Source organism: Alligator mississippiensis, chromosome 10 (genome assembly GCF_030867095.1).
Source record: "Alligator mississippiensis isolate rAllMis1 chromosome 10, rAllMis1, whole genome shotgun sequence".
NCBI lineage: Eukaryota > Metazoa > Chordata > Crocodylia > Alligatoridae > Alligator > Alligator mississippiensis.
Genome location: NC_081833.1, coordinates 19,661,419 through 19,684,098, shown reverse-complemented (window position 1 = coordinate 19,684,098; position 22,680 = coordinate 19,661,419). Strand labels below are relative to the sequence as shown.

Sequence of the window (22,680 nt, the reverse complement as noted above, 5' to 3'; positions counted from 1 at the left end):
TATAACTTAAAAAAAACCCACCTTTCCTCTCCCTCTGGTAACCATAAGGGCAGTCGACTCTAGTTCAGGAACATTTAACTCTTTGTTAGTTTTGTGACTTATTAAAGGCACAGCACAGTTTTTCATAGTTTCATAAATGTTAGGGGCTGGAAGGGACCTTTACAAGACCATCAGGTCCAGCCTCTCTGCGCTTGGGCAGGAAAAGTGGGTGTCAAGATACTTTTTGAAGATCGTCAGGGGGGGTGACTGTACCACCTTGGGGGGGGGAGCCTGTTCCAAACCCTCGGCTCTCGAATTGTAAAGAAGTTTTTCCTTTATGTCTAGCCTGAAGTGATCTTTAGTCAGTTTGCGCACATTATTTCTTGTCCTCCACCTGGGGGGCCTTGGTGAATAGATGCTCCCCCAGGCCCTGACGTACACCCCAGATATAGGCTGCCACCAAGTCCCCTCTGAGTCTTCTCTTCTCCAGGCTGGACAGTCCCATGTTTTTCAGCCTCTCCTCATCTGCTTTTGTCTCTAGGCCTCTAATCACGTGTGGCCCTCCTTTGGTCTATCTTGAGCTTCTCCTTCCTGAAATGCAGCGCCCAGAACTGGACGCAGTACTCCAGCTGCAGCCTCACCAAGGCTGAGTAGAACGGGAGGATGACATCCTTAGCCTTGCTCAAGATGCCTCAGTAGATGCATGCCAGTGTTTGATTAGCTCTGCCAGCTATGGCATTGCATTGGTGGCTCATGTTCATTTTGTTGTCTATCACAACATGCAGATCTCATTCAGTTGTGGTGTTGTCAGTGTAGCACTGCCAAGCCTTAAGTGTGTTGTGGATGAATTGAAGCAAGAAGGAACAGCCACAAACTCCTCAGCCTGGAGTTCTACCCTGGTTCTTAACTGCGTGCAGAGAGAGATCCAGTCTCAAAAGCTTTTACTTTCCTTTCCTGACCCACCCCCTAACCTGCCAACAGAGTTGTTTTGAAATAAAGAAAATCAGATAGCAAAAACCTCTGACTGAGAAGATGCTCAGGCTGTGATGGGACCTCCCAAGGAAGGAATTCCTGCAGTGTCCCTCTAATATCCTCGTGCTACTGTGGTGGGAAGGGTGCTAATCAGCAGTCAAGTTCCTGTGTCTCCAGGTGCAGATGGTAAAGTGGCTTGTTGGAAATAGGGTATAGAAAAGTCTGCTGGTGCTAATCGGAAGAGTTTGCGACTGTGGTTCTTGTGACGTTAGCTCTGGTCCAGTCCATTAAAACCGCTAGTAGAGGAGTCTCAATACTGGTTTGCACTTCTGCCTGCAACAGCTGCACCACTTAGTGACCCTCCTCAGTGTAAATGATCTTTAGGTGTCAGTGCACACAGAAATGTCAGCACAGGGATCAGGGAATTAATTTCAATCCTGTAAAATATTGGTAGAGGATTGAAATTAATTCCTTTGTGTACCAGTATTTTACAGCACATTAATTCCCTTCTTGCTGCACCTTGCAGAGTGACTTGTTCTGCTCACAGCTGCAGTACTGGAAAATGTTTCAGTGGAACAAAGTTGCAAGTGCCCAAGGCACTTCATTGAGGCTAGTGCACAGAGTGTTTGCCCAGAAGCCTGCAGAGTGGTCACATGAACTTCTTGTGTTTCCTTTCCCACAGTCATTGATTACCAGAGATGACCTGTAAACAAAAGCTTTCTCCTCTATAATTAGCTTTCTCCTCCTGAGCCATTCAGTTACTGATGCCTAGGGTGACTTTTGAAATCCTTGTTATCTTACAGTTTTGTGTTGGTTTTTTTTTTTTTAATATGAAAACTGGGATTGCATGCATACATTGTGTGCAGATATGCAGGCTTGCATGCAAAAAAACTGCAAAGAACATCAAAGTTGCAAAGTCCAAGGTTTAATATTAAGGAAAGGCCAGAGTTAAGGCTACCTGTGCAACTGTACCTCAACCCTGCCTTGTGCATCTGCCTGAGGAGAATTTATTAATATTTGTAATTGCCTGAGCTCATATTGTATTTTCCCCTCAGCATCCTAGGCTTTTTCAGTGCCCAGTTTGAACTGTTCACTGTATTTGATATTTTGTTTTACTGTCATTTGTTCCAGGTGTGATCCCAAGCCTTGTTTAGTGCATGCTAGTCACGCTCTGTTCTGAAGACAGAGTTACTGATTTCTTTCTGAGGCAGACAAGGTTCTTTGGGTAAATCTGATATCTTTTATTAGACCAACTCAGTTGGAAAAATTCTTCTTTGCAAGCTTTCGGGTATAAATACCAAGGCAGAAGAAGCATCTGCAGGTGGTCTGTGCTCTTCCTGGATGGAATGGTAAAGCAGCCAGAGGCCAGTAGGTATGCAAGAAAGCCAGTCAGTTAAAATGTAAATTAAGGTTGTCAGTAGGTAAGAGAGAGGTGATGGGGGGGACAGGACCAATTTCTTCCTGGGTTTTTCTGTCATTGTCACAATAGTATCTAAGTACTACACAGATAACACTATAACTCATGTTATTAGCATTCCTGCTGTGAGAGTAAGGGCTGGGAATATTATCCCCAGTTTAAGGACAGGTAGTTGAGGGACAGGAAGATTAAGATCAAAAGTCTCCTCTAAATATGGGTGCCTAACTTGCCTAGGACTTGATTTTTCCTAGTACTGAGCCTTAGATCAGTGGTTCTCAACCTTTCTTTGTACCAGGACCCATTTGTAAACATCAGTGGTCAATCCTGACCCACTGCCCCTTGCCCCCAGCCCCCAGTGTGTGGGGCAGGGGAATGTGTGGAGCATGGGGGCCCCAGGCAGCCCCTTGCAGGCTGGAACTGTCTCAGCTTGCAAGGGAAAAGCCACGGTTTCCCACGTTTTTCTCCTTTTAAAGGAGAATCCTTTTTTTTAAAGTTTGTTCATGACCCTTTCATACATTCTTGAGATCCACTTTGGGTCACGACCCACGGGTTGAGAAACACTGCCTTAGATAACACTTATGTTTGAACCACAGCTCCAGTTGACTTCAGTTGCAGCTGAGAATGGTCGGTACCCAAGTCAGGCACCCTGAAAATGAGTGCCTGCTTCTGAAAAGTTTGGTTTACAGGGCTTGCTTAGCATCACACAGAAATTCTGTGGCAGAGGCAGGGATGGCAAATTCAGCAAGGTTAGCATTCGGCTACCTTGACCATGAGTCTCTCTCCTCCTTCCTCCCCCAGTGGTTCATTCACTTCGCTATCTCCTCGTTCACTGAAGGGATAGTCAAGAGTTCAAGAAGCCTGGTTTGGACAGTGTGCTGGCCCCAGGCAAGGTGCTGGCCAGACATGTGTGGGTGTGCAAGGGTATGAGGTGTAAAATGTGTGGTTCTGGGTACAGTTGCATCCCAGATGTTCTGCATCCCAGCTCCTGGTGGCAGGGAGCAGAGGTGTGCCAGGGCAGGTCTGACCCTGGAGCAGTTCCTGCTTTGGCTGTGCCGATTTCAGCAGAGAGAGAGCCACAATGGTTACTTCTGTGCCTCCCCCCACAAATGTGGCACCCATGGCTGCTGTCCCAGTCTCCCCTGGGGAGTCTCAGGGGAGTCACAGCTGCTGTCCCAGTCTCCTCTGGCAGGGAGTCTCTGTACTAACAATGCAGAGACAGCAGTTGAGGTGCTGCACCAGGAAAATCAGGCCAATTTCTCCATCATGGAAGATGAGGTTTGTGGGTTTTTTCACCTTTCCCTTCCCTTCACCTTTCCCTTCCCTTTCCTGTGCCCCTTCCACATCCCTTTTATAATTATTTTTCTTATTGATTATTTCTCTTTTTCCCCACTGGGGATGGGAGTGCTAGAGCTGGTAAGGGTCTCTTGGCTGTCTGCTCTAACTGGGAGGGAAGCTGAGTGTGAATGAGGACTCCAATGGGATTTCTCTCCTTGCCTGGTCAGGCGGTCCTGCTGCTCCACTCGCCACTGGGTCGAGTATTGGCAGTACTCAGGCAGACCTCCCACAGCCAGCCAGTAGGGAGCAGGACCTCCAGGTGGGAAGGGAGCAGGGTTGAGTGGGGAAGGGGCTGTTCCCTTGGGCTTTCTGCTCAGGAGGGGTAGCTATGTTTTAACCCCTGGACAAAACTTAGGAATGTTGTCAGGTTCACCCTGCCAAGGCCCTTCGGGCCCTTTTTCCTCCAGTGGTGCCTGCATCACTGCTCTGCCTCTTTGGGGCAGCTCCGTCAGCCTCCCTGTTGATGAGAAAATGACTCAGATAATGCTGCCCTCTTTGCAGCTGTCCTCTTTCATTTGTGGCTCAAGTCTTTCAGTTCTCTGCTCCTGGCACCTGCTGCTCGTCTACCTAGCACTCTTTCTGTCCTGCATTTAATGAACAACAGTAACCTAAGTGCCTGGTTTCAGAACTTATCACTATCATGGGGCAAACCCCCCCCCCCCCCCCCCCCGCACGTGTGCTTTGGGATGTTAATTAGTCCTTTCATTAAAAAAATAATTCCCTGTTGTTTACCTTTGCTTTGTGGCTTACCAGGCCAAGCTCCAGCAGGAAGGAGAGGCTTTAGCCTGGCTGGGGCTGGGAAGAACACTGCAGTTACTGTGTAAGGCCGCACTTCTGTGGTTAAACCATCAGGAACTTTGATTGCTCCTGCCAATGTAACCAGGCCTAGAGTTCTGGAAACTACGAGTGGCCAGGACTGGAGCTCCTTGTGATGCTGGCTGCTCACGGGTGTGAAGAGCTCTGCTTCCGGTCCTCACAACAAGCCTTTATTTCAGATTGCCTAAAGCAGTCACACCCTGGGCGTCAGTCACAGGAAAGATGCGCTGCAGCAGCCTCACTGCCTGGCACCCCATGGCAGTGGGGGCATAAGGGGCAGGCTTCCCTACCTGACCTGCTCCCAGCTGCCAGCTCCACTTTGTGCTGTGGCACATCGAGTACAAAACACCGGCGCTGCCTCCAGACTTCGTTCCTTGCTGACGGCAACACCCTCCTACTCAGGTTGTCTCACCAGCTACTGACGGGCTGGCAGGGGAGAACAAGCAGGGTGACCTCTGAAATTGCATCAGGAGCTGAGAGCATCTCTCATGTAAACCTCCGCATGGCTTCACGCTGCCTCCACCTGCACATCCTCCCCCGGATCTGCAAACCCCTCTGCCTCTCCCCGTGTCATTCTGACGTCTCCCCAGGTTTATTTCCATTCCTATTTAGTCTTTGTTTCTATCCCAGTGTTTGTTTGCAAGTTTTCCTTTATTTTCACTTTCTGTTACCCCCTTCTACTTCCCCCTCCTCTCCCGTATTTCTTTCTCATTGATGTTCTAATGGCTTTGCCTGGATGTACAAGCCCTTCCTGAGGAGAGCTGGCGCATGCCGTGTTGATGTTATAAATAATGCTGGCTTCTCTCCCTGCTTCCCCTCCCTCCCCTCCCCCCCCCCCCCCCCCCCCCCCACAGAGCCGGGTTGGCTTCATTACAGAATCTTTCCCTGTTCTAATATTGCTCAAACAATGAGTTACTTCCAGCATCTTAAAGTAGCAGCGTCCAAAGACATTTACATTTTCAAAATAAGAATGAGTCGTCTTTCCCCTTTGCAGTCTGTCAGCTGTTCTGCAAGTCCCAGAGCTCTCCTTACAGGAACCGTCTCCTTTGAACATGCTAATTTCATGGCTTCCGAAAACGCTTCGCTAAAGGGAGGGGAGAGATTTTAAAGCTCCCTTTCATACGCCCACTCAGAAGCAACATTTCCCTTCACAGGGAGGTGCTGGCAGGAGCTGCTTTGTAAAATCTTATTCATCGTATTTCCAGATCCTTAATCCACGCGCTCCTAACATCAACAATAAAACGATTATTGCTGTTAATTTAAACAACAGCTACAAAAGCCCTGAGCCCTTTGAACAGGTTCAGGAAGAGCTGAATCTGTCTAATTGTTGGAAGTGGTGAATCCCAAGCTTGCAGTAATTGAATACAACATGCAGTGCCAACCTGGTTAGTAAACTAAAGGACGTGGACTGACAACCTGCGAGCACATACAAAGCAGCCCTGGCCTTAGGCCAGTGCATGGAGACTCTTCAGCACCTTTAGCTATTCAGACTGGCCTGGATTCAGGGTGTGGGGATACACCAATGGCAGTTGATCCAAGCCAGTGCCTTTTAAATCCCCAGGAGAGTTAGATGGACCATCCAGCCACAGAGGAAACAGCAGTTTGTAAATAGTGCTGCTGGCATCAGATGTTCCCTGAAGTGCTGCTTCTGATCTGTGCTCTCCCCTTCCATGTAGTTTGAGGAGACAGCAGAACATGGATTACAAGAAGGTGGTTCAGAGCCTGCCTGGTGCTGGAGGCTTGCAAAGAGAGCGAGCTTCCATGATAGGTAGATGGGCCCTGGCTGCTGCCATCAGAGGCTTTTAGGAGATGAATGTGTTTTTAAACCCCTAGGGCAGGGTTAGATAAGGGGCAGGTGGAGGGGAGCAGAGAGGGGCAGGGGGACAGGAGGCTGCTGGGATAAAGGACAGAATGTGAGTGTGAGAAACCTTGCTAGCCTCCTCCAAGTGAAACCAGTCAGAGGAAGACATGAATCTCTCCTGCTAGCCAGCACTTTCCACTGTATACTACTGTGCTTGGCTCACCACTGCCCATCTTTGACAGTGGTTTGGATTTGCATCTCACCTGTACCATCAGACTCCTTCCCTCCCCCCTATGAGTGGGGAAGGGAGGGGAGGGAGTGCCTAAGGTGTGGCAGGGGCTGTTGTTGGGTTTGGGGGTGTCATGCAGTCTGCTTCTCTGTCCAGAATGCAGGAGGATGGGGAAAGGGGGTACAGTATCACAACCTGCCCCCTCTGTACTAGATGAGGCAGATAATACCCTTGGGGTGGGTGTATATCTCCTTGCCCTGCCTGTGTGCTGCAGGGGAGGTCCAGGAGTGGAGAGCCTACACCTGCTCTCCACTTTGACTTGCTGCAAGGAGTGGGTGAGACCCCACATGAGGAAGGCGCTGATCAAACTGGACAGGACCACTTTCTGCTTCTCTGCCAGTTGGGTCCCAAACACCCAGTGATCAGAGCCTGGTTCCCAAAGAGTGGGAGAGAAAGAGCAGCCCCACTCCGAACAGCAGGACGAAGCAGGGCTGCCTGCTGAGTTAAGGCACTTGATGAACCTGTCAAACCAGGGCTTCCTCAGCAGGAAATTTGCATTGGATCATCAGTTCTCAGGAAGGGAACACAGAGCAGCAGCAGAGCGGAGACAGGAGAAACATGGTAACTCATTGATCCCTGACAACAGCAGCAGCATTAGATCATCTGGGTAAATCTGTATGTAAATTTTGGGTACCACATTGGGAACCTTTTGACTTGCTCTCTGGCTGGACTGTGCTCCTTTGGGAGTTCCTAGTGGAGCTATTGCACTGCAGCCCAAAGCAGGCAGCCCACTGCAGCTGGCTGGAAAGGAAAGGTCACACTTGAAACTGGTTGTATAATAGGGATTAGGAACCCTCCAGAGACTTTCGGAAGTAACCTCTCCAGCCCAGTCGGTGTCACTAGGAGGATGGATGGCCACTGCTGAGTCCTGAGAGATGCTTGTATCGCTGATCAGTGATTCTTTTCTTAAAAAAGAAGAAAATAGCGAACTGAGTTTTAAACTCCATATTCAGGGACAGGACTAAGACAAGGGGTTTTAAGGAAGCCAATTCCTTGAGGATGGATGCGCGGGAGTGCCATTCCGCAGGTGCGTGGGTTCCTGTGGTGGGTTAAGAAGGCAACGATCAGTGACTAGAAGGGGTGCGTGTGTGTGAGATGCAAAAACGTGCCTCCTATCTATATCTGTAACAAAAAAAAAAAATGAAAGCTGGGAATGCCAGCTTAGCCATCAGAGGATGCCCAGGGACAACCAGTGCACATGGGAGCCTGTTCATGTGAAAGGGAAGAGAAACCTTCAAAGCTTTAAGGAAAGCTCTGTTTTGTCATAGGAAATTCATGTGTCAAAACTGATTGAAATGAATTGGCAGAATGTGTTTGTCTCCACCTATGTAAATGTTTGTTTATTATATTTCCCTGATTTGGCTAGTAGGAAACAAGCCAATTTTGATTCCTCAGTCTTGTGTTCTCTCATCAGGCAGCACCTGCTGGTATTGGTTAGAGCCTTATGGCTAGTACAGTGATGGCTTCCAATGAAGGACATGCGGCTAGAAGGGACCTCCCTGATTATCGTGTCCAGCCCCCTGCCTTCACAGACAATCACTTGCCCAAGATTCCTAGAAGTCATTTATTCCAAGTCCTCGCATGTCAGGACTACGAGGTACAGGACCTGAGATGCTACCACCTCTGTGCAGGAGGCCACCGTTCCAAGCAGAAGTGCTGAACAGTGGATGGGCTCCTTTGTGAACCTGTATTCTTTTTTCTTTTGTGAAGCTAGTAACAATCCTCTGCCACAAGGAGCTTCATATTTGTGCCTGTTGCACACTAAGAGCACTGGCAGCTGCTAAAGCCAGAATAGGCCTCTGATCATCCAAGTGCTCTGACATCTACTTTGAGCTGAAGGCTCTGTATAAAATCTTAAGTTAGCCCCTCCTGTGTTTGCATCATGCCAAACACAACAGAGCTCTTGCCCATGACTGGGACACCCAAGGTGTAGTACAGTATAAGTGATGACCACTATTGTAAGGCAGTTGAGCCTGAGTCTGATTCTACATAGTAGAGGATGTCAGTGTACATATGTGACATGTTGACTATTTTGTTATCCTCTTTGTTTGAGTATTTAGCTAATTAGCATTTCCTTCTTCTCTACTTCTCCACCTTTGAAGCTTCAGAATCTGGCTCCTGGATTACAGATTCCCAAGCACCTTAGAAACCCCCTTTCAAATGGTAAAATGTATCTTGTACGTCTCAGATCCAAGAACAGCTTCCGTCTGCCACTTCCATTTAAGAGGTGTTGGCAGTATTTGACACCTTGCAAAACTTTTTATAAAGTGGCCGCTGCAAGGACTTTTAGTCTCAGAAAGTACTTGCACAGTTTAATGAAAGTGTTTCTGTTTCTAAAACCACTGTAGCTGTTGATGAGATGTAAGCCAAAAATATCTGAAAGCAGGAGGATCCATCTTTCTGTCCTGAATTACACGTGGGTTCAAAGTCAACTTGGAAGCATTACTGTAGCTGCAGACTTAATTGTGGAGTGGCCATCTTCCCCTTCTTCGTAATAAACTCAAGACATCTGCAGGGCCAACCAGGGAGTCTCCAAGATACAGTTGGGTTCTTTTGTTATGTATCGGCTCCAGCAAGGCTCTTGTGCTCAGCCAGCAGCATGCACTCTGCTGTCTTGTGCTGGTCGTTCCTGACCCTGCTGCAGCACAAGTCAATGGCCAAAAGCTCTCTCCTTTGCTTTGACAGGAGCAGGGTTGAACCATAGCAGATGGTCATGCAAGTGGCTTTCTATCTCAGACATAGTGATTGCACTTATTTTCAAGGAGATTTCACTGAGTGGGAAGTTTGATGGGGTGTTTATCTTGCTGGGATCCTATGATCCCTGCTGACTTCCTGCCCCTGGGGCAGGGGGCTGGACTCGATGATCTTCTGAGTTCCCTTCCAGCCCTAGTATCTATGAATCTATAAGAAACAGCATTTCAGTTAGAGGGACGCAATCATTTGTGGCTAATATCAAATGGGGGGGGATGTCCTAATGACAAATAATCAGTTAAACAGTTTGGGTTTTTTTCCAAACGGTCCCTTTTGTCTTTGAGGTAAATCTGACTATTATGAAGCCAAAGGGTATTACCAGGTCATTGGTTTTATAATAGAAAGATGTTTGAAATGTTTGCTGTAAAGAATACATGGCTGGTTCTGAAGAAAGGTAGAAGGTAGGGCAGGGTGGCACTTTATAGACACATGCCTCTGAACCAGTTAGTCTGTAAGGTCACAGTCTCTGGGATGGGATGGGGGGGGTGCATGTAACTACAGTGACTCTCGGGAACCACTCTAAAATGCTTGCAGTGTCTCATGTATTCAGCATCCTTTGCTTCATTTTGAAACATGGGGACACTGAATACATGTGACGCCGAGACTGCTGGCGTGTGCTAATCGAGTCTGCGCTGGCATGCTCTAATTAGAACACATCGGAGCACACGTCAGGCACTTGTATAGGTGCCCTAAGTTGGCACCCTGGCCTTTCGCCCTTACTGTGAAGGTCACTACCTGTCCATGTAATTTGCCTTTGTTTTCCCCCCTACTTGCCAGTAAATTTATGTTGCCTGGTTCTCTAGGTTGCCTGGTTTCTATGAATATATTAATACTGTGTGGGATCCTGAGAGAAGAACGAGTCCATTTAAGAGAATCAGCATTCCCATGCCTGGCAGGGCTGACTAGTCCATCCTCTAAATAAAATCAACCTGATTAAACCACTGATGCAAGTTGGTGCTGAAAAAGACCTTACTTAGTGATTGGAAAAAGGACCGTTTCTCCTGTGGAAACCCTGTTCTGTGGGTGGTATGGGGGTGCATATGGTACTGGGAGTTGTCCTCTATTTAAAGAGATGCCCACAACCATAAGCCTTGCATTAACTCATTGAGAGTTATCATTAAGTGTTGAAGTTATGGGTAAATAAATTCTGTGGTGTTTTTGCTTCTGTATATGTGGCCAGAAGCCAGGCAGTAGTGTCATTCCTTGTACACCTATTTGTAAATGAGTATGCCTTGAGGTGAGATTTTCCTTGCTCAGTAATTCTTCCTGATCCTTTTCTCACCACTTCTCTCTCCACAGAGTGAACCAGACTTGGAGAAGGGCTTGGAGATGAGGAAATGGGTCCTGTCTGGAATCCTAGCCAGTGAGGAAACCTACCTGAGCCACCTAGAGGCTCTGCTGCTGGTAAGCATGGGGACAGCTGTGAGCACAAATCATGGTATTAATGCCTCTGTTGCAGCTTTTATCCTGGGGTTCTTAAAAGCTTCATAGGCACTAGGTGACTATCTTGCAGCAACGTGCTAAAGTATGGGGCCATCAGCTCCCTTTACAAGTGGAGCAATGGAGGCATGGAGAAATGAAGCGACTTGTCCTGGGTCACACAGGGAGTCCACTGGAAATGGATCCCAGGAGCCCTGGGTCCTGCGTGCTGAAAACTAAGAAATGTTGCACCTCAGTTATGCAATAGGAATTAATGACTGCAACGAGAGCAGAGGAATTGTAATTTCACCATACCTATCCTGGGAAGATCTCTGAATTGTAGGTCACTGATCTATTCTAGTGGGAGAATTGCTGCTGTCTTGCTTTCAGAGGCAGTCATGTGCCAGTGGGAATACTGCGCATTGACAGGATAGAAAATCTGTGCTTGGAAGGATGTATGTTAAAACACAGCAACAAAAGGCTGACTCAGTATGGGAGGTAATGGTCTCCTTGATTCTCCATGTAGCCCATGAAGCCTTTGAAAGCTGCTGCCACCACTTCTCAACCTGTATTGACCAGTCAGCAGATTGAAACCATTTTCTTCAAAGTGCCTGAGTTATACGAGATCCACAAAGAATTCTATGATGGTCTCTTTCCTCGTGTGCAGCAGTGGAGTCACCAGCAGCGTGTAGGAGACCTTTTCCAGAAGCTGGTGAGTAAACCCACCCAGCCAGAACTCAGTTGGACCTCCCTCTGTGTATCCCCAGCAGCATAGATTCACGGCCATTCCTTTGCATGCCCAACACAGAAGCAGGCCTATGGCTCAGTGATTCTTCCTTCACTTGGCTGCCATGGGTTATCATAACTGGAAGAGCTGCTCTCTCATCTCTGTAGAGGCTGCATCAAATTGTCACCAGCATTACGAACCTGGTCTCACAGAGGTGGTATTAGAGCCCTCTTACAGTGATTTAGATCAGAGTTCAGTCTTGTGTGTCACACACCAAGTATCCCATGATGCTGCATAGACCTCGGTTAGACTTAAGCGATGCATTGGCTGTGCAGTTAGTCTGATTCATGCACTGTTGGTACCTGTGGGGTGGACAACTTGCAAGCACCTTTGAGCCCTGAAAACTCTCCCCTGTATTTTTTCCCTAGATACTGTCCTGTGCTTGACCTTCTGGTCTCTGTGTGAATGATTTCCCTTGGGCCTACCAGTATTCAGATCTCCTACAGAGGAACAGGACATATTTTCTCACTTCCCAGAGGCCAACAATTATTTGTGTTGGACGCAGGGTAGAAATCTGAGTCGCAGACCAAGACCTCATAGGTTTTTCTGTAAAACCACAACAGAAGCTGACCTGATATATATTCACGCCCCTGCTAGCCCCTTCTGATTGGAGAGCAAAACCTGAGCATACGTGGCTGTGTATTTTACTGCTACTGGCAAAAGTATGATAAAAACTTAGCCTGAGCACAGGACTTGCATGGTCAGTGTGACTGTGATGGAGACCACACTGATAACATTTCACTCCCCAATCAGAGCACCCTTATCCCCCATTGCAGGAGCTAATACACAGCCTTTTTGCAGCTTTTCACAAACCTGACAGACCAGGTGCCAGAACCAAAGGGCATCCTTCCTTATTGGACCTTCCCTGTGATCTGTGCTCTGCTACCCCAGTGTGGGGGAGCAGCCAAGGTGGTCCTTGGCCACCTTGTGGGGAGCAAACATGATCTTTCCCTGTATCCATGGCTAAGGGCAAAACCAAATGCAGTTGGCTGGATTGTGCATGTGGAATGGTCTTTTTGTAGGGAATTACCCTTCTTTTTCTTCTTCCTCATGCTGTCCATCCTTTAAATCTTGTCGGAGTTGGCATAACCCAAAGCCACTCTCCAGTCATCTTTTCATGATTTGTTATTCTAGCCCTGGGGTACTGCTGCTCCCATGTGGTGAGAGAAGTGCATGTGTTTACAATGCTTGAAAAGAGACTGTTTGCACATTTCCCTTTGTTTCTGTTCTGCTCCTGCTCCACTCCCTTCCTTGTGCTGTCTGACTCCATCTGCACTGCTTGCGGTTACCTATGGCTTTGATATTCTTCCACCTGTCCAGCCTTTGCAATTCCCCTTGTTATGATGCTGATGCATTTTGAAATCTGCTGCTGAGAGATCCCCTCACAAAGCTCAGCAGAAGACCCCAATGTGTAGAACAGAACAGAGAAGGACAAAGCATTGGTCAGAGCCTGAAGAGTCATGGGGTCTTGAAGCCAGATGCTTAATTGACTGCATGCTGAAATCATCTCTCTGGCCCTTCTGACCTGTCTCCTCCCCTCCCCCCCCCCCCCCCCCCCCCAGTGGAGAAATCAAAGGATTAAAGAAATCTCTTTTCTTTTTTTGAAAAGAAAAGACTCCGCATTCCTGAGGTGCCTTTGATTCTTGGGATTGGGGTGAGATTCCATTGAGGTGGCTTACTGGATGGAGTACTCTTCACCAAGCTTTCTCAATTGTTAACATCTGTCTGTCAGTGCATCGGCTCCCTTCCCTGTTGGCTGGAGGGGTGGAGTGGGGATAATATTCTCTCTACACTCCATCAGCTCAAAACAAAACTGCAGGAAGCTGCCTTTTGCAGGAGGGGTCTGGCTAGTGTCTTAGGAGATAGCTGATGGTATGCAGCATTCAGCAACTAGCCAGAGCCGAAGGTCAGAGCCACCTGCTGCTGCTTGCTGAGGCCAAGATTCAGGAGGAGAGTTGTAATCAAATGATGTTTGATAAACTGCATTGAAAACCTAGTAAAATAATGGAGGAGTTGTCACTGATTGAAAGAGAGGTACACAGATCTCTTACCACAACTAGGCTGTCCAGGCAAACTTCCACCTGTTTTAATGCCACTCTGAAGACTGTGCCCTTCCACAGGCCTGGTTGGCCTAGGCATCGAGAATCTGCAGCGCTCTCCTTTTCCATTCCCCTTCAGTCTTTTGCATTTGTAACAATTGGCAAGCTATGTTAGGAGCACTAGCCCCAGGTCTGCTATATGAATTTAACATGACAGGAATAATAATTTAATAATAATTATTAACAATAATTATGCGCAGTGTTAATAAGAATTTGAACTCAGTGCTGATCGGTGTTCTGACTGGTAATGTAAAGCTGTCATTTTGTTCCACTATTTTCTTTGACCAGTTATGTTGTATTGGACAAAGGCAACTTTCTCTAGCATCCAACCAAAACCAGATGTAAGAGAGACTAAGAAAGCGCTGAATACTGGAACAGGGTCAGGTGGGACCTTCGTCACGTAAACAGCAGATTGTTCACTTATGGCCATGAGATAAAACCTGATAACAAGGGTGAACTTTGAGTTTTTCATTATTATCCTCAGGGCACTGATGACTGGAATTTAATTTTAACATTTGTACCACAAAGTACTTCAGACTGAAGCTGAAAGTGTCATAATAGGACAAATCCAAAGTTTTACCTAGTGTGGGTACCTCTGCTGGTTGAAATGTGCCACTTTTTATAGAATATATCAGAAATGTATTGGGTATTTTTAAAATTTATTAGCAGATTTTATGGGTTTTTTAAAACGAAAAACTGAAAAAATATCAGTTTTGGAAACTTTTTGCTAAACAGGTTTTGCCTTTTGAAAACTGAAAATCCTTATAAAAATATTTTGGTTTCTTTTTCTTTTCTTTGGAGAAACCCTGTAAAATTTCCAGCTCAGTGAAACTTGCCATGATTAATATTATTATTTTTTAGCTGTCATTGAAATGCCAGTTTTCAGTAGAATAGTGGTTTTGACCCACTCATTCAAGAGTGGAGAAGAAAGAGGAGGTTAGGCACTAATGAGGAAGCCAAAGCCTTTGCATGTCCTAGCTGGCACCCCAGGATGCGATTCCAAGGCTGAAATGTTCTAAATCCCTCAAATGAGCAATAATCCTTGCAATAGCCCCTGCTGGGAGTGGTACAGCAGTGTCGGTTACTGGCTGTACATCTTCCACAGCTCCAATGCCAAAGCTTCCCTGGCATAAGTGAGTACCATCTCTTTTGACTTCATGGAGAGCTGGGCTCTTCTACTGAAGGACCAAAGGCAACCTCTAATTTCGGTGTGAGGCACTGAAGAAAACTGTTCAGTCTCTCAGGCACGTTGTGAAGGGAGAAATGTACTGAGGGATTTTCCCAGTCGCTCCTGGGAAGGCCCCGTGGGGAATGCAGTGGAGGTACTGGCTGTGGGGGGAGAGATCGCAGCTACTTCTGTCCCATTCTCTCAAGTGCTGGAAGGGAATGGGGCATATTCTGGCTATGGGAGAGCTTGCAACAGGAGAGGTGGAAGAGCACTGGCAGTGGGGACTCCTCCAGTCCCAGTCTCTCAGCAGAAGTCAGACTGGGTTACAGGGGAAATGCAAACATCTTAAGAAAAGTGCAGAGTTGAAAATCAGCTCCTTGCAGTTCTCTTTCTGTTGGCTCTCTCCTGACTGTCCCCTAGGAAGCCCATTTGAACTGCCAAGGTGTTTACAGCAGAGTGCGTGCCGCTGTGCAACACAAAGGTTGCTCCAGAGTTCAGACATGCTTGGAATTTGCCCAGGGATTTCCCAGCCTGGATCTTCAGCTGTCTGGCATGAACATAGCTGCTATTTACAAATCAGCAAATGGGATCAGTACTAAGACCTAGCAATGAATAATGGCTTGTTATGGACTCTCAGGCCTGCCATATCTTCATCTGGCCTGGCTGAAACTTGTACTGTTAAACAGCCCTGCTGTTTCCTTCCACCTGGCACTGCTGGCTGAGCCGTCCCGTAGCAGTGCTGTACTGTGCGTGTCCTAATCTGTCTTTTCAGCCCCCTGCTGCCATGTCTTTGCCCATGTGGTTTAAAATGATGCCTGCTCAGGTCGATATTGGTTGATGTTTACTTTTCACGTCTTCCCCGGATACACAGAAGCAAACAAGTAGCTTGCTGGGGTCACATGTGTGCTGCTGGTCTGAATCATTCCCGCTGATTCATATATCATGGTTCGTAGCCAGCAGCTCCTGTATGGTCTCATCTGAGCTGCAGTATTTATTAGTAGATCCTCATCTAGCTGTTTAGAAGGGGGGAAAAATGGGTGATGGTAATAAAGATGTGTCATCCTCCCTGACTAGTGAACTACCTTCTGCTGGGCAGATGGAGACATCATGCTCCAGAGGGGGAACGGAAACGAGACGGAGGGGCCCTGCCTGCTCTGTTCAGCCTCCTGAGTTTCCCTGTCTTGGACTGAAACTGTCTGATGACCTGTGGATACCCAAGCCAGCTGTCCCAAGCAGGCTCCTTCATTCTGTTTTGTTTTGCTTCCTGCAGGCCAGCCAGCTGGGAGTGTACCGGGCCTTCGTGGATAACTATGAGGTTGCCATGGAGACAGCAGAGAAATGCTGCCAGGCCAACGCTCAGTTTGCTGAAATCTCTGAGGTAACGTCATGATGTTCAGATGCACACCGCCCGGAGCTGACTAATACCCAGCGATGTCACCCCTGCATCCCCTCCAAATGCCTTTGTGGCTGTTGCTTTGGGAGAGGCCGGAGCTGGAGGCATCGTGAGCTGTCCCGTGCCCGCTGCTCCAGCACTAGCCCTGGCAGCGGCTGTGGCCGAGGGCTGGCATTGGAGGAGCTGAGTGCTCTCCGAGACGCCCCTTGCTTGATGCTCCCCACAGTGACTCCTCTTGTGGTGATTGGCAGGGCTTTGAACTTCCCCAGTCCTGTTACAGCATCATGCTTTCTTAAGAAAGAACGACTGTCATTGAGCGCTTTGCGTCTCTGTTGCTAACAATGACTCTGACTGATGCAAAAGGCTGTCTTTAATGGCTTGCATTATTTCTGTCAGTGAAATCACAGGCTTCATTAGCTTTGAGTGCAGAAAGGGGTAGCACTAAAATGTGCGCTGTTTCAGATGACAAGTGTGTCAAGTGGGATCTATAATATTATTTATTAGGCTGCTTTGATTTCCTCCCCGTGAGTGGGATTCCTTGGGTGGAGGCACTATGCAGGCTTTTTTTTCCCAGTGCCTCGTGCCAGGAGCTCCATACGGTGGCTCCCTCTGCAGAGCCCCATGTCACTGACTTTCATGCTGCCATGATGATAGCCCTGCTGAGCACAGCTGCCAGGGACAGAACAGGCGCCAAGAAAAGGTGGATTGAAATAGCACCTTTTTTTCATTATCTGGTTTGAGCTAAGCTGGAGAGAATCATCGAATCATCAAGGGAGACTTATTGGCGGGGTTTATGTACACAACTTCATCTGGGAACCCAAAGCTTTTGATTTTTTTAGGATAAACTGTTCTCAGCAACATTATATTTGAGGGAATACAGACTGGCCCAGGCTTGTGGAAGTCTGCTGCATGCTTCATCTGTGCGAGTGGGTTCCCATCTTCTCTGCCACCCTGGCTTCCTGTTGGGTATCAATCCCAAGCACAGCCTATAACATCAACAGGGTCCAAGCTGCCTCCATGTTAAAATAGCTTAATTTGTTACTAGAAACTATGATTAGTAAAGTTAGAAGCAGGATATTCATTAGTTGTCATTGGTAGTAGCTAGAGGCCACACAAGAGATTAAGGCCCTACCGTGCAAATGCGTTGTGGTTAGGTTGCTGTTCCCTGAAGGAAAAGTGCTGAAGCCTTAGCGACATCCAAGTTTAATAAATAATGATGATGATGTTTTTTTGCAATCTGGGAATTTCACATCACTTTGCACACATCCACGCATGCTGCTCAAAGCCCCCTTAGAAGCAGGGGGGAGGAGGAGGAGGAGGGGAGGTCACAGTTATTGCCTGAAGAGAGCAGAGGGGTAGTCATAGTCCACAGTTGCTTAGTAGGGCAGCAGCAGCCAGGAATAGAAGCCAGGTGTCCCTGACTCCCAGTTGTGGGCATCAGCTCCTGGACTGCATGCAGGCTGTGACAGTGGTGTGTTTATCCCTACAAACGTGACCCTTTCTTCCAAGTGACAAAAGAGCCACCTTCCCCCTGTGTTCTCACTGTTGTGAGTGGTTTCTTATGTTGTGAGGTCTAGTCCTAAGAGTTCCTGCAGCAAAAGACACCTGGGTAACTGTGAAATGGTGACAGTGGAGTTAACAGCAGAACAACAGCTTTTTCCTTTCCTGGCTTGAAATAGAGCTTTGGCTGCTGCAGGCACAAGGGCATCTCCTTCTCTTGGAAGGATTGAGGACGTTTTACTTACTGATGTGATATCCCAGGGTAATTCACAATCTCCTATGTGGGTTTTCTTTCATTCAGAATCTAAAGGCCAGAAGCACAAAGGATTCTAAGGATCAGACGACAAAAAACTCCTTGGAAAGTGAGTGATCCATGCAAAGAAGGCTGTGGTTTGTCAGTACTGTGGGGGGTTGTTGCTGCCATGCATGGAGATCATATATGCTGTGAAATAACCAGTCCCCAATACTTGCATCCCTTCTGCTTTCTCAGGTGCTGGTGGTTTATGGAGCCTCATCTGGCTTTGCAGAGCACTTGCCTAGAAGGCTACCTCTGCTCAGAAAGCCTGCGTTTGCTTTACTGGCTAATCGGCATGCCTGCTGCACTTCCCCGCCCCTCCCAGCAATGGGCTGCTTAGAGACTAGTTATGGACTTGAGTATCCAGTGCCTTACCGCTATCGCAAACAATTGACATGGAGTTATATATTATGGAAGCAACTAAAGAGACCAGCTGAGATCAGGCCTTACTGTATGCTGGGTTCTACACATGATCCAAGGAGCTTCCAGTCTAGTTTATAGGACCGAATTTAATTCCTTTGCTGCCTGGATGGGGGCTGGGAAGGAAGGAAGTCTGGGTGCACCCTAGAGGTGCTGTGCTGAGCTTTGGAGGGGAGACGGTGTCCTGCTCGTCCTTTAGTAGCCTTGTTGGAAAGCTTTAGAAGGGAGGCCACGGCGGGGTAGGCTGCAGCTCGTTACGTAAGGCACAGACTTATAGTCATGAAGATCAAGAGCCTTGAGAGTGCAAGGGGTTAATCAGATGAGCATGCCCTGCTGAGATCTTTCTGCACTGTCTTGTGCACTCATTGGTTGCTGTCTGTCAGCTCAGCATGGCCTTGAGTGTGCATGAAGTCACAGTTGTCTGTGTATCAGATGTGCAAATGCACGTCTGCATGGCATGTTTGTATGTCAGAGTTGGCTGTAAGGAGCTGTGTGTTGGAGTGACTGTGCCTGCATACGTGCTATTGAATGCTGCTCTCCGTGTGTGTGTGTGTGTGTGTGTGTGTGTGTGTGTGACTGTAGCTCATTAACTGTGCATGAGAGCCCAGTTAAGAAACATGTTTTCTCTGTGTTAACACACACCTGTGTCTTCTGGCTGCATGTGTCAGTGTTCTCTATGGGGCACTCTTTTAGGTGACTGCCTTTGTTACATCCCTGCTGCTTTCTCTCCACAGCTCTACTGTACAAGCCAGTGGATCGAGTGACACGCAGCACACTTGTTCTTCATGTAAGTAGCTTGCATGTGATTAAATGGTAGTTGGAAGAGTTTGTAGGCTATCCTCTCTTTTGTATCGCTTTAAAGTTTTTCTGTACTTGGAAGATTTGGGAAGGGACTGGGCAATCACATTGCACAAGTACAGGAGAATCTTATGTTTCTGGAGGTGAGTGTCTCCCTGTGTGGCGTCTGTGACGTGAACCCAGTGAGGATTAGCAGGACAAGCTAGTTCCCATGGCTGCAATGGGCAGGGACAGTGTTTTGTAGCCCTGCCTGTAGATGCCAAGAGGAGTCCAGAGACCCTTGCCCTATTGCCTTGATAAAATAGCTGTTAAGCCTTCAGCTCAAAAGTGCCATTCCTTTATTCTTTCTTTCTCTCTCTTTTTTTTTTTTTTTTCATGCAGGATTTACTGAAACACACTCCAGCCACCCATCCTGACTACCCCCTCTTGCAGGACGCACTGCGCATCTCTCAGAATTTCCTGTCCAGCATCAATGAGGAGATCACGCCCCGCAGACAATCAATGACTGTCAAGAAGGGAGAGGTGAGTCTCCATGTTCTAGTGACCTGATCCATTTTTAAGCTCTAGTTCTCCCTTCTTGTGGGAAGGGCTGGAGGATAGGTTAGTACCCCAGCCTGTTTAACATCGTGGTGAGTGCAGTGATAACTGAGGATATCCTAGCCTCAAGCTTAGTATTCAGAGACAACGCAGATGAGGTTACAGGCAGCTGCAGACTTAGGATGCAGGAATTCTTGGTTCCTAGTTTTGTTTGTTCCTCAGTCATCTCTCCATTAAGTGAGGCCCTTGAATGCCCCCTTGCCCCTTAGGTATTGGGCAGGACTTTCATCCCCTCCTGCATGTTTGCAGCGAACACACATTTTCTGTCTCCTTTAGGAGTCTGAAGTCTTGGACAGGTGAGACTTCCTCCCCCAGAGCTTGCTAGAGCAGCCGGTTATAGCGTGAGGGGGAGAGAGGCCCATTCAATTACTGAATAGGAGTTGACATAGTTATTTCTGTCGCATAAAGAGTCTCCAGAATGATGGCAGGCCCCAAGGGCCGGCAGAGGAGTAGGCCCAGATGTCAGACAGCGTGTATACCAACAAGGCACATTCACTGGAAGTGTACAAAAAGGTTGAAAAAGCAGAGCCACTTCTCAGATAAACTGTGGTAAGTGGAGGTAGGAAGGAATCCAGGTGGGTTGAAGCAGGGAAGCTCAGGGGTGTTAATCTCCCACGAGACTCATCCAGCTCCCATTTAATATCTATGGGAACTCAGTTGTACCCTGCTCATGCTGGGGTCCTTTTCCTCCCTGTGCCCACTGGAATGCTGCTAATGGAAGCAAAGCACTACACATTGGTGTAATTGAGTGGCTTATGTAGCTACCAGGTCAAAAGTGTCCCTGAGGGGACTCCATTGTGTCTTCTTGAGAATTAGATTTGTTTCATCCTGCCCTGTAAAAGCCACACATGACAAAGCACGTTGGAAAGGACTGGGTGAAGCTGAGTGTGGGGGGTCTTGGGAATAGAGAGAGAACAGGACTGAGATGTGCAACAGTGCTGTGTACGTGGGGGAGGAATCAGGGCTGTGCTAGAGATGCTGTCAGCTGAGCCCTGGCCCTGAACCGGTTCCATGTAAAACAGTCTCCTGCAGAGCCCAAGATGATTATGAATGTATTGAAGAGTTCCCCCGCTCTTCCCCCTGGACATTTCACTGAGCGATTAAATCAAATGCATTCATGTTTCACTGACTTTCAGCTCAGCTCACAGATACCAAATGAGTCTGAGGTACTTGGAGTAGGCCCCTTAAGATGCCCTGCTCTTGGACATGCATTGAAAATCCAGGACTGTAGCTCAGAAGGGCCAAGAATGGGGCTGAAGAAGCAGGCAACAGCAGGGTGAGAGGGAAGTGCAGGTGTCAGAGTGTCCAAGGCCTTTGAGGCAGGAGAATATCTCATTAGAGTGGATGCTGATTGAGTCGTAGCAGGTATGGCAGACTGGAATGCCCCATCACAGGGGAGGGAGCACTTTATATTCTCAGGTTGTCTGTTAGCATCTCCATGAGGGATGCAGGCTTTGAAAAGTGTCATGTGGAATCCTAATGAAGCAGCAGAGCCAGGGCAGTGAGGGGCAAAGCCAAGAGAAGGATGCTGTTCTCTCCACCGAGTCATTTTTGTCATCAGTTGCAAAACAGCAAGAGGGGTGTCTACAGTGTGCACAGGAGAGCCCGCTGCTGCCCTCGCTCACGCTGCAGTGATTTCAGTGGGGTGACTCCATTTTTACCTTGGTGTCAGTCAGAGCAAAATGCCAGCCAAAAAAACATGCAACAGAGGGAATGCAGAAATCCTTGCACTCAACCTCATCTGCTGTGCTTATGGTCCTCAAACCAATGTGAAGACTGACACATTTTTCAGACCCTTTGGTCACCCTGTGACTTCCTCTCCCTGTAGTTGCTCCCTTTGATCTTTGGCTGCTGCTCCCAGGGTCCAACTCCTGTAGAGAGCCAGGGCCCAAACCCACTTCTCCATATCCTGTCCAGAATGGGGTATGTTCACTGTTGCACTGGTTATACTTGCGACCTGACTCCCTGAGAGGAGGTGGGGACACAGCTGTTCATTCATGAAGGGTTTGTGCGGGTCTTCCTGATGTGTTAGCAGACTCTGCTCTCTACCTCCACCAGTCCTTTCTGCTCAGCAGCAGAGCTGGAGTTTGTGTGTGTGCGAATCTGCCTTCATATTTCCTCCTGCTCCCCTTGCCTGTGCTTTCCCCTGGGTGACAGGACAGCATGCAGTCTGTATCTCCTAATTGACTGCTCTCAATGCATAATGCATTTTTTATTTTAATGAATAGTCAACTCGCTTTGATGGCTTTTATTCGTTTTTTCCTTCCCTCCCTTCAGAGGTTCCTTTGGGGAAAGGTGCTTAGCTGCAGTAACTCCAGCCCCTTCCCCTCACATATTGCTCAGGTGCTGGTCCCAGTTGTTTGTGTGCATATAAAAGGGCTGCTCCTTGCCTTTAATGTGGAGTGTTCTTCCCCTTTGGTGAGCACAGTGCTGGGAGAGTGTAAATCCCTTGCCCTGCCTCTCGCTCCTGCTTTCTTTTGCTGGATTGCTTTGAATTTGTGAAAGCAGCCAGTAGCTAATCTCCCTAGGGGCTGCTAATAGGGAATGCAGGTCAGGGCTGAACACAGGGCCCCACAGCTGAGAACACACATACACCCTCCCCTTTTCTGGGTAAGGTATGACCTGAGGTGCTACTGGACTTATTGATCCACTATGTTCATCCTGTTCTTTCACTGTAAGCCACTTCCCACTCCCTGTTCCAGCCCCATGCTCTTCCCTTTAGGCATAGCATAACTCAAGATGAAGCTGTACACACATGAGGGCTGGAGGATTGGGCTCTTAAGGAGTAAAAAGATCCCCCTAGAACAGTGCTGCCTCATGGGACAGGCCTAGTGCACCGAGGTG

The 22,680-nt window shown here is 47.9% G+C and overlaps 1 protein-coding gene across 2 annotated transcripts in view; it reads left to right on the top strand.

Moving 5' to 3' along the window:
• The window catches only part of BCR (BCR activator of RhoGEF and GTPase), a 135,497-nt gene that overhangs the window by 66,030 nt on the left and 46,787 nt on the right, over positions 1-22,680 (top strand). For both annotated transcript variants that reach the window (XM_006266967.4, XM_019493679.2), the window contains exons 3-8: positions 10,660-10,764; positions 11,306-11,491; positions 16,104-16,211; positions 18,028-18,088; positions 19,176-19,228; positions 19,621-19,761. In XM_006266967.4, the coding sequence (XP_006267029.1) occupies positions 10,660-10,764; positions 11,306-11,491; positions 16,104-16,211; positions 18,028-18,088; positions 19,176-19,228; positions 19,621-19,761 (654 nt within the window). The remainder of the gene's footprint in view (positions 1-10,659; positions 10,765-11,305; positions 11,492-16,103; positions 16,212-18,027; positions 18,089-19,175; positions 19,229-19,620; positions 19,762-22,680) is intronic.